Below are 12131 nucleotides of genomic sequence, written 5' to 3'. Positions count from 1 at the left end.
TGGGGCGCTGGGGCTGTTGCTGCCGCCGCCGCCGCGGGGCCTGTGTGCGAGCGCGGGTCACTGTCTGCCCCGCCTTCCGGGGGGCCTGTGCACCCCGCCACTGCCGGGGTCCCGGGACCCGGGGACGGCTTTCCCGGGAAAGCGCACGGAGCGCCTCAGGCTGCTGCAACGTCACGCTGGCCTCTGCCGCCGCAGGCCCGCCCCACACTGCACACCCCTCCTTCCCCTCGGCCTGAGTGAGCCAGAGCCCCTGAATCAGCGGCTCCTTTAAACCCGTCCTGTCTGAGCGAAGAACTGACGCCCTCCGGCGACATACACGCAGAGGCGGGGCCAGGTCCAAGGCTGAGACCCGGGAGCTGTGAGAGCAGAGACAGGGAAATCTCTCTGTGCAGCCTCGGAGGCAGCGGATTAAAGCTCCACGGTCCATTTGATGTGCCCTGCGTCTGTGGAGTGCATAAATGGACAGCGAATCATCCCAAATTGAGGAAGTGGACTTTGAGGACAAGATTTAAGACTTTCCCCCCTTTTCCTCTTTTTACAACGAATTATCCCAAATTAAGGAGGTGGACTTAGAGAGCAAGATTTCAGACTTCTCGCCCTTTTCCTCTTTTTACAACGAATTATCCCAAATTGAGGAGGTGGACTTGGAGAACAAGATTTTTGATTTTTCCCCCTGCATTCTTTTTGTGAATGTGTATGTGTAATCTTCTGTGTAAGATTCTCTCTGTATAGCTTTGCTTCCACCATATGTCCCAGGGTTCTATCTGTCCGTTTTTTTTTCAATAATTACTTTTTAATTTTAATAACGCTACTATATTTCATACTTTATTCTATTTTACTTTACCTGCTCTTTCTTTTTTCCTACGTTCCCTTCCTCCCTCCCTCCCTCCGCTCCTCCTTTCCTTCTTTCTTTTTCTTTCCTCCCTCCCTCCCACCCTTCTTCTTTCCACTTTCTTTTTCTTTCCTTCCTTCCTCCCTCCCTCCTGTCTTTCTTTCTTTCTTTCCTTGCTCCCTCCCACCCTCCCTTCTTCCATTCACTCTTCCTTTTGCTTTCATTCTTCCCTCCCTCCCTCCTTTCTTTCTTCTTTCTTTCCATCCTTCCTCCCTCCCTCCCTCCTTTCTTTCTTCCATCCTTCCTTCCTTTCTTCCCTTCTTCCTTTCTTTCCCTCTCTCTTTCTTTCTTCTACTAATTCTTTCTTTCTACTTTTTCTCCCTGTTATTCTGAGCTGGGTGGATGAAAGGCTCTTGGTCCTACAGCCAGGAGTCAGTGCTGTGCCTCTGAAGTGGGAGAGCCAACTTCAGGACACGGGTCCACAGGAGACCTCCCAGCTCCACATAATATCAAGCAGCGAAAATCTCCCAGAGATCTCCATCTCAACACCAGCACCCAGCTTCAGTCAACGACCAGCAAGCTACAGTGCTGGTCACCCTATGCCAAGCAACTAGCAAGGCAGGAACACAACCCCAGCCATTAGCAGAGAGGCTACCTAAAAACATAATAAGGCCACAGGCACCCCAAAACACACCACCAGACGTGGACCTGTCCACCAGAAAGACAAGATCGAGCCTCAACCACCAGAACACAGGCATTAGTCCCACCCACCAGGAAGCCTACACAACCTACTGAAACAACCTTAGCCACGGGGGACAGACACCAAAAACAACGGGAACTACGAATCTGCAGCCTGCAAAAAGGAGACCCCGAACACAGTAAGATAAGCAAAATGAGAAGACAGAAAAACACACAGCAGGTGAAGGAGCAAGATAAAAACCTACCAGACCTAACAAATGAAGAGGTAATAGGCAGTCTACCTGAAAAAGAATTCAGAATAATGATAGTAAAGCTCATCCAAGATTCTATTTCGAAGATCCAAAATCTTGGAAATAGAATAGACAAAATGCAAGAAACAGTTAACAAGGACCTAGAAGAACTAAAGATGAATCAAGCATCGATTAAAAACACAATAAATGAAATAAAAATACTCTAGATGGGATCAATAGCAGAATAACTGAGGCAGAAGAACGGAGAAGTGAGGTGGAAGATAAAATAGTGGAAATAACTGCTGCAGAGCAAAATAAAGAAAAAAGAATGAAAAGAACAGAGGACAGTCTCAGAGACCTCTGGGACAACATTAAATGCACCAACATTCGAATTATAGGGGTTCCAGAAGAAGAAGAGAAAAAGAAAGGGACTGAGAAAATATTTGAAGAGATTATAGTTGAAAACTTCCCTAATATGGGAAAGGAAATAGTTAATCAAGTCCAGGAGGCACAGAGAGTCCCACGCAGAATAAATCCAAGGAGATATACGCCAAGACACATATTAATCAAACTGTCAAAAATTAAACACAAAGAAATCATATTAAAAGCAGCAAGGGAAAAACAACAAATAACACACAAGGGAATCCCCATCAGGTTAACAACTGATCTCTCAGCAGAAACTCTACAAGCCAGAAGGGAGTGGCAGGACATAATTAAAGTGATGAAGGAGAGAAACCTGCAACCAAGATTACTCTAGTCAGCAAGGATCTCATTCAGATTTGATGGAGAAATTAAAATCTTTACAGACAAGCAAAAGCTGAGAGAGTTCAGCACCACCAAACCAGCTTTACAACAAATGCTAAAGGAACTTCTCTAGGCAAGAAACATAGCAGAAGGAATATACCTACAATAACGAACCCAAAGCAATTAAGGAAATGGGAATAGGAACATACATATCAATAATTACCTTAAATGTAAATGGACTAAATGCTCCCACCAAAAGACACAGAGTGGCTGAATGGATACAAAAACAAGACCCATATATATGCTGTCTACAAGAGACCCACTTCAGACCTCGAGACACATACAGATTGAAAGTAAGGGGATGGAAAAAGATATTCCATGCAAATGGAAATCAAAAGAAAGCTGGAGTAGCAATTCTTATATCAGACAAAATAGACTTTAAAATAAAGACTATTAGAAGAGACAAAGAAGGACACTACATAACGATAAAGGGATCGATCCAAGAAGAAGATATAACAATTGTAAATATTTATGCACCCAACATAGGAGCACCTCAATACATAAGGCAAATACTAACAGCCATAAAAGGGGAAATCGACAGTAACACAATCATAGTAGGAGACTTTAACAACCCACTTTCACCAATGGACAGATCATCCAAAATGAAAATAAATAAGGAAACACAAGCTTTAAATGATACATTAAACAAGATGGACTTAGTTGATATTTATAGGACATTCCATCCAAAAACAACAGAATACACATTTTTCTCAAGTGCTCATGGAACATTCTCCAGGATAGATCATATCTTGGGTCACAAATCAAGCCTTGGTAAATTTAAGAAAATTGAAATTGTATCAAGTATCTTTTCCGACCACAATGTTATGGGACTAGACATCAATTACAGGAGAAGACCTGTAAAAAATACAAACACATGGAGGCTAAACAATACACTACTCAATAACGAAGTGATCACTGAAGAAATCAAAGAGGAAATTAAAAAATACCTAGAAACAAATGACAATGGAGACACGACGACCCAAAACCTATGGGACGCAGCAAAAGCAGTTCTAAGGGGGAAGTTTATAGCAATACAATCCCACCTTAAGAAACAGGAAGCATCTCGAGTAAACAACCTGACCCTGCACCTAAAGCAATTAGAGAAAGAAGAACAAAAAAATCCCAAAGTTAGCAGAAGGAAAGAAATCATAAAGATCAGATCAGAAATAAATGAAAAAGAAATGAAGGAAACGATAGCAAAGATCAACCAAACTAAAAGCTGGTTCTTTGAGAAGATAAACAAAATTGACAAACCATTAGCCAGACTCATCAAGAAAAGAAGGGAGAAGACTCAAATCAATAGAATTAGAAATGAAAAAGGAGAAGTAACAACTGACACTGCAGAAATACAAAAGATCATGAGAGATTGCTACAAGAAACTCTATGCCAATAAAATGGACAACCTGGAAGAAATGGACAAATTCTTAGAAATGCACAACCTGCCAAGACTGAATCAGGAAGAAATAGAAAATATGAATAGACCAATCACAAGCACTGAAATTGAGACTGTGATTAAAAATCTTCCAACAAACAAACGCCCAGGACCAGATGGCTTCACAGGCGAATTCTATCAAACATTTAGAGAAGAGCTAACACCCATCCTTCTCAAACTCTTCCAAACAATATCAGAGGAAGGAACACTCCCAAACTCATTCTACGAGGCCACCATCACCTTGATACCAAAACCAGGCAAGGATGTCACAAAGAAAGAAAACTACAGGCCAATATCACTGATGAACATAGATGCAAAAATCCTCAACCAAATACTAGCAAACAGAATCCAACAGCACATTAAAAGGATCATACACCATGATCAAGTGGGGTTTATTCCAGGAATGCAAGGATTCTTCAATATACGCAAATCAATCAATGTGATACACCATATTAACAAGTTGAAGGAGAAAAACCATATGATCATCTCAATAGATGCAGAGAAAGCTTTCGACAAAATTCAACACCCATTTATGATAAAAACCCTGCAGAAAGTACGCATAGAGGGAACTTTCCTCAACATAATAAAGGCCATATATGACAAACCCACAGCCAACATTGTCCTCAATGGTGAAAAACGGAAACCATTTCCACTAAGATCAGGAACAAGACAAGGCTGCCCACTCTCACCACTCTTATTCAACCTAGTTTTGGAAGCTTTAGCCACAGCAATCAGAGAAGAAAAGGAAATAAAAGGAATCCAAATTGGAAAAGAAGAAGTAAAGCTGTCACTGTTTGCAGATGACATGATACTATACATAGAGAATCCGAAAGATGCTACCAGAAAACTACTAGAGCTAATCAATGAATTTGGTAAAGTAGCAGGATACAAAATTAATGCACAGAAATCTCTGGCATTCCTGTACACTAATGATGAAAAATCTGAAAGTGAAATTAAGAAAACACTCCCATTTACCATTGCAACAAAAAGAATAAAATATCTAGGAATAAACCTACCTAAGGAGACAAAAGACCTGTATGCAGAAAATTATAAGACACTGATGAAAGAAATTAAAGATGATACAAATAGATGGAGAGATATACCATGCTCCTGGATTGGAAGAATCAATATTGTGAAAATGACTCTACTACCCAAAGCAATCTACAGATTCAATGCAATCCCTATCAAACTACCACTGGCATTTTTCACAGAACTAGAACAAAAAATTTCAAAATTTGTTTGGAAAAACAAAAGACCCCGAATAGCCAAAGCAATCTTGAGAACGAAAAACGGAGCTGGAGGAATCAGGCTTCCTGACTTCGGACTATACTACAAAGCTACATTAATCAAGACAGTGTGGTACTGGCATAAAAACAGAAAGATAGATCAATGGAACAGGATAGAAAGCCCAGAGATAAACCCACACACATATGGTCACCTTATCTTTGATAAAGGAGGCAGGAATGTACAGTGGAGCAAGGACAGCCTCTTCAATAAATGGTGCTGGGAAAACTGGACAGGGACATGTAAAAGTATGAGATTAGATCATTCCCTAACACCATACACAAAAATAAGCTCAAAATGGATTAAAGACCTAAATGTAAGGCCAGACACTATCAAACTCTTAGAGGAAAACATAGGCAGAACACTCTATGACATAAATCATAGCAAGATCCTTTTGGACCCACCTCCTAGAGAAATGGAAATAAAAACAAAGATAAACAAATGGGACCTAATGAAACTTCAAAGCTTTTGCACAGCAAAGGAAACCATAAGACCAAAAGAGAACCCTCAAAATGGGAGAAAATATTTGCAAATGAAGCAACTGGCAAAGGATTAATCTCCAAAATTTATAAACAGGTCATGCAGCTCAATAGCAAAAAAACAAACAACCCAATCCAAAAATGGGCAGAAGACTTAAATAGGCATTTCTCCAAAGAAGATATACAGACTGCCAACAAACACATGAAAGAATGCTCAACATCATTAATCATTAGAGAAATGCAAATCAAAACTACAATGAGATATCATCTCACACCAGTCAGAATGGCCATCATCAAGAAATCTAGAAACAATAAATGCTGGAGAGGGTGTGGAGAAAAGGGAACACTCTTGCACTGCTGGTGGGAATGTGAATTGGTACAGCCACTATGGAGAACAGTATGGAGGTTCCTTAAAAAACTACAAATAGAACTACCATATGACCCATCAATCCCACTAGTAGGCATATACCCTGAGAAAACCATAATTCAAAAAGAGACATGTACCAAAATGTTCATTGCAACTCTATTCACAATAGCCCGGAGATGGAAACAACCTAAATGTCCATCATCGGATGAATGGATAAAGAAGATGTGGCACATACATACAATGGAATATTACTCAGCCATAAAAAGAAACGAAACTGAGCTATTTGTAATGAGGTGGATAGACCTAGAGTCTGTCATACAGAGTGAAATAAGTCAGAGAGAGAAAGACAAATACCGTATGCTAACACATATATATGGAATTAAAAAAAAATGTCATGAAGTACCTAGGGGTAAAACGGGAATAAAGACACAGACCTACTTGAGAATGGACTTGAGGATATGGGGAGGGGGAAGTGTAAGGTGTGACAAAGCGAAAGAGAGGCATGGACATGTATACGCTACCAAATGTGAGGTAGATAGATAGTTGAAGCAGCCGCAGAGCACGGGGAGATCAGCTCAGTGCTTTGTGACCGCCTGGAGGGTTGGGATGGGGAAGGTGGGAGGGAGGGAGATGCATCAGGGAAGGGATGTGGGAACGGATGTATATGTATGACTGATTCACTTTGTTATAAAGCAGAAACTAATAAAAAAGTTAAAAAAAATCATGTTAGAGAAAATTTAAAAGTTTATGGTATGAACAAAAGGACAGTTTGCAGAACTGGAAGACTTCTAGCAGAAAGTGGCAAGAAGCTGAGAAAAAGAGGGTTGTAGCTTGGTTTCTTTTCTTTCTCTCTTTTTTTGATGTGGACCTTTTTTTTTTTTTTTTTTTTTTTTGCGTTATGTGTGCCTGTCCTGTTGCGGAGCACATGCTTCGGATGCGCAGGATCAGCGGCCATGGCTCACGGGTCCAGCCGCTCCATGGCATGTGGGATCCTCCCGGACTGGGGCACGAACCCGTGTCCCCTGCATTGGCAGGCGGACTCTCAACCACTGCGCCACCAGGGAAGCCCAATGTGGACAATTTTTAAAGTCTTTATTGAATTTGTTACAATATTGCTTCTGTTTTATGTTTTAGTTTTTGGCCCTGAAGCATGTGGGATTTTTGCTCCCTGACCAGGGATCAAACCCGCACCCACTGCACTGGGGAGCAAAGTCTTAACCACTGGGCCACCAGGGAAGTCCCTATAGCTCTGTTTCTAAAGTGAGGAAGTACATTGATCTCTACCGTGATTGGCCACTAGAAGCCTGCATCCCTTTTTGGCTAACGGTGCTACACAAAATTACTCTTTTGTAGCTGATTGGCTGGGGAGCTATGAAATCATGCTGACATGAGGAAAGCTTAAGTTTGCTTATGGTCAGAAGCCAACATTTTGGGAGAATCAGGACAGTTTTAGTTTTGGTTATGTGGCTGTGGGTGTTTGATGGAGGGATATATGAAAACTATGGCATCTGTTTGTGGTTTTCTTTAACAATTGTCAACCAGGACTCCTAGCATCTGGGACTCTCCCTGGTAATCCCCCCCACCCCACTTCTGAAAGGCTTCAGCTCAGATGCAAACAGCTGAGGGAGTCTAGCTGCCATGGGCTTGGTCCTGGCTGTCCCCATGGCCCAGGTCTGTGTCACTAGGGCCAGAGCCCCAGCAGCAGCAGCAGCAGTGCAGGAAGGGCTGGGTCAGAGCTCTGTGAGCACAAGCACGGTGTGGTGGTTCCTATGACAGAGCTTGATGAAGGCCTGCTGGCTCCCTGACGTCTGCTCCCCTATCTGCAATCTGCAGGTTTGTCTCCCTCCCTCTGTTGAGGCCTCCCCTGTAATCAGCGGGTTTTCCTCTCTTGGATATGGCCGGACTCTCCCTGCTCGTCTGCCCCGTGCTTCCGCTCAGCATCTGAGTGTCTGATCTTGGACTCCAATATGTGCACACTTTTAATGCCAGAGATCAAAGACATTCCTTGGGCTTGAGCCAGGCTGGAGAAATGTCCTAGAGCATCCTCAGCCCAGTTAGAAGCTTCCCTGCTGGGAAGGCTCTCTGGAGTCTCTTTTCAGGCTGGGGCCCTGGGGAGCAGCTGGCTTATTCCAAAATTGGAAAATGGAAGAGAAAACTTGTCCCAAGCAGGCAAGAGAACTGATTCAGACCCCTGGAGATGTTCAGGGACTTGATATGTGCAGGAGGATTTGGAAAGTATCCTTTGACATGTATGGCCTGTGGAAAGACAGCTCTCTAGCTCTACACAGGAATGCTGCCTGCTTGGATCTTCAGCACCTGGCAGCTGGTAGGTGATCAGTGAGTGCTTCTTAGGTTCATGAATGAATGAATGAGAAGAAGACAGCTTCTAGAAACTTCACCTGTGTGCCATGGGCACTTTCCTCATGCAAATAAGAGTCTGTTGTGGAGTCAAGAGAAACTCTGGTTAGAATCTTGACTTCACTACTTACTAGCTTTGTGAGGCCAGACCAGTTCCTTAACAAAGGGGCAATATACACCCCCTGAGGCTACTGTCAGGATTCCTTTAGAGAATGTGCATAGACCTCAGGGCCTGGCACTTGCCACCTGCAGACTCAGTGAGTGCCTGAGGGCTCCATGTTGCCACTTGAAATCTCCCCCAGGTCATCCTCCAGCTCTTTCTTGCCTTAGAAAATCTCCAAGATTGAGACACTGGGGTGGTCCCAGTGCTGGAACGACCTCAGTTCAGCCAAACAGCTGAGACCTTGGGCTCCCCTTTAGGGAGGGGCTCTCCTGGCCATCCATGGGGGCACAGCCATACAGGTTGAGGAGAAAGAGGGACCCGGGGGGATGAAGGAGGAACCTCTTTACCCCTCAGGAGGTTGGCCCTTGACTCAAGCCTCAGGGTCCAGGTCAGACCTCAGGGCACAGCTGAGAAACCGCCATTGGTTCTCTCCTGTAGTTCTGGAGTCTACTCGGACCTTTCATGCAACCTCAGAGCCCACAGTCTTGTGTATCCTCCACAACTGGGCAGTGACAGGGTGCAGGGAAGTGACACAGGCTGCCTGACTTTTCTGAAATCTGGCCAGATGGTAGGGCAGAGTTTATGTTCATCTCAGAGGCACACCTAGGTCTTCCTTCTGACAGGGAGGCTATGCGTGTGGGTATCATGGCTCTTCCATGTAACTCCCCTCCTACCCATTTTAGCCCTTTTGTCTGGAAAACAAGGATCAGAGAGGAAAGATGCTGTAGTGGAAAGAATCCTGGACCTGAAGTTTTGAGGCCCCAGCCCCAGGTGGATTTTCTCAGATGTAAAATGTGGGCATAGGTGAGCCTATGATATATTGTGGATGGGGGTGGGATGGTCCAGGTGCCCCTTAAGGAGGCTTCTTTGAGCATGGCTGTTCTATGTACCTTAGAAGGCTGTTTCTTTTTTTTAAAAAATTAATTAATTAATTTATTTTTGGCTGCATTGGGTCTTTGTTGCTGTGCACGGGCTTTCTCTAGTTGCGGTGAGTGGGGGCTACTCTTTGTTCCGGTGGGTGGGCTTCTCATTGTGGTGGCTTCTCTTGTTTCAGAGCACGGCCTCTAAGCACCCGGGCTTCAGGAGTTGTGGCTCACGGGCTCTGGAGCGCAGGCTTAGTAGTTGTGGCGCACAGGCTTAATTGCTCTGCGGCATGTGGGATCTTCCGGGACCAGGGCTTGAACCCGTGTCCCCTGCATTGGCAGGTGGATTCTTAACCACTGTGCCACCAGGGAAGCCCTGGAAGGCTGTTTTTTATTCCTATTCCAGATTCTCAAAAAAGGAAAAAATAGTCATCACAAGCACAGCGGATGGTTGATTGGTGGAGAGGAATGAGCACACATCAAGTCAGGCATGTTTTAGGATCAGCTTTATTCCGCATTTTACCTTCACCAGGGAGAAGAAAGCAAAGAAGCTGGAGAACAGACCAGCCTGCACCACACAGTCACAAATCACATCTCTAAAGAGTGTACATGGTTGAAATAAAGGGCGTAAAGGAGGTCAGCAATGAAGCACAAAGATCAACCATCAGGACCCCAAATGTTTCATCTCGTCTTTCCTTATTGGCTGTTTGGCATCAATCTTTTACATTTCATTTAGTTTTCTTTTTTTAAAGCACAACCAACATTCCAACATCTAATCATTTTCTGTTCTTTTTTGGGGATGCAGAGACAAAATCACCCAGTTTTTGACTTTTGCAACATCACCAACTTCTTCTCCACAGCCATGGTGGTGGTGATCCACACAAAGACCACCAAAATTCAGTTTGTTTTGAGGCTCAAGTGAGAGGTTGATGCTCTGAAAGAAGGATGGAGGCATCCTTGGCTGTTACACGCCCAGGGCTGGGTGAATTTTTGCCCCAAATGAGCTGAACTAGGCTTCTTTGGTCGCCCCTGATAACCACATCATTCCTACAGCAGAGACATTCTAATAGATTGTTGACAACAACATTTATTCACAGAGGTTGAGGAAATACAGAGAGAACTGTCTTCAGAGACAAACCAAGTCCTGGAATACTGAAGAAGCCAGGAGGCAAGAGCAGGGTGCACATAGACGTACCCATAGGAGAAGGTCACCATGACAGGGGTTGGAGTTGGGCTGGGATCATCTTCTTGACCCCCAAATGGCATTACGAGCAGCTACTTTCCCTTGCCAGGGGGTAAGCACTTCTCCTGGACTTTCTGTGGGCAAACCTCCACACGTTTTGTCTGAGATATCTCCTGGCATGTCTCCACACACTGAAGTGGGCTTTGGTCTTGACATAGAGGTAGGCATCGGTCTTAGCCTTGCTGTAAGAAGTTTTCTTGGTTTAACTCCTGGCACTGAGGAAGACACACCTCTTGAGCTTGCACTGGGCACTTCTTTTGGCAAGGGTGCTGGCATGGGGGGATACACAGCTCCTCAGCCTTTGCCTGGCAATGCCCTTGGGTCTTTTGAAGACATGGAGGAGGCATGCATGGCTGTTTGCACTGCTGCTTATTAAAGGACATCCTAGGGTGATTTGCAGGACCTGAAACAAACACAAGCTTTGAAATTATTTGCATTAACAGTAACAGGCTGGGAATTGGCAGGATGAAGGATTGTTAGAGGGGAATGGGGAGCGAATGATTATTAACACTAAGAACTCATTTCTCTGCTGATTTTTATTCCTTTCTCTTTTCTATCCCTAGTTCAGCTCTCTCTGACAACCGTCTCCTAGGTGAGGATATTCTCAGAGCTTTTGTCAATATCTATAGACCAAAACTCCTAAACCCAATCCTTCCATGGGTCTTTTCCTTCTCTCCTGTTTGACTAATCTTTTTGAAAATTAGATGCAGGAGACTAGGTAGAATACACAGAATGGTTTGAGAAGCCCAAGAAATGGCAAACCACTTCAAAAATCAGTAGAAACTACAGTCCAGTAGAGGAAGAGAATAGTAGCTTCCCCGACACAGAGCAGAAAGGGAGAGAGAGGGCACAGACGTCCCCACTTACCTGATCATCAACAAGCCTCAACAAAGGATGTGGATGGAGGAGACTAGCCTGGTAGGGACTTTTATATAGTGCTTGGTCCAGCCTCCTGCAAGACAGACTGGCCATGTGGGCTGAGGTCTTAATTGTGGAGTCACCATAACGAGCTTCCTCTGAAATTGCCCATGGTTTGAGTCACTGCTTGGGATGCGTGTTAGTCAGCCTCCATTTTGACCTCTGGGTCCTCACCAGACCTCAACAGGGAGGGGTTCCTGTCAGATCTCTCTTCTTAAGGGCAACCACAAAAGAACATTCATAAAACGTTATCTCTGTCTCAAAACTAGGACTGGGTTCCTTGTCTACTCAAACTGGCTCAGGATGTGGTGAGAGATAAGATCCACCTTGCTCATCTTGTCTTCACCTGTGGGGAGAATTTATGCCTAAAGCCTGGGGTCTGTCTGGGTCAAGGGCTCATATGGCCATTTTCAGGCATTTCCACTGGGTGCTTCTTCAAAGTCTCACTCATAGGACCCA

General features: G+C 44.1%; 1 protein-coding gene across 1 annotated transcript; it reads right to left on the bottom strand.

The window, feature by feature from the left end:
• Positions 1-10786: 10786 nt before the first annotated feature.
• Positions 10787-11137, bottom strand: PRR9 (proline rich 9; the record flags this gene model as incomplete). Its single annotated transcript, XM_082615373.1, is given in 2 exon segments — positions 10787-10927; positions 10931-11137. Coding segments are annotated over 2 exon segments (348 nt in total).
• Positions 11138-12131: the final 994 nt, after the last annotated feature.

Source organism: Mesoplodon mirus (assembly GCF_964341445.2).
Source record: "Mesoplodon mirus genome assembly, chromosome: 3".
NCBI classification, from domain to species: domain Eukaryota; kingdom Metazoa; phylum Chordata; class Mammalia; order Artiodactyla; family Ziphiidae; genus Mesoplodon; species Mesoplodon mirus.
The sequence above is the reverse complement of the archived record's forward strand: the minus strand, read 5'-3'. Positions and strand labels throughout refer to the sequence as shown.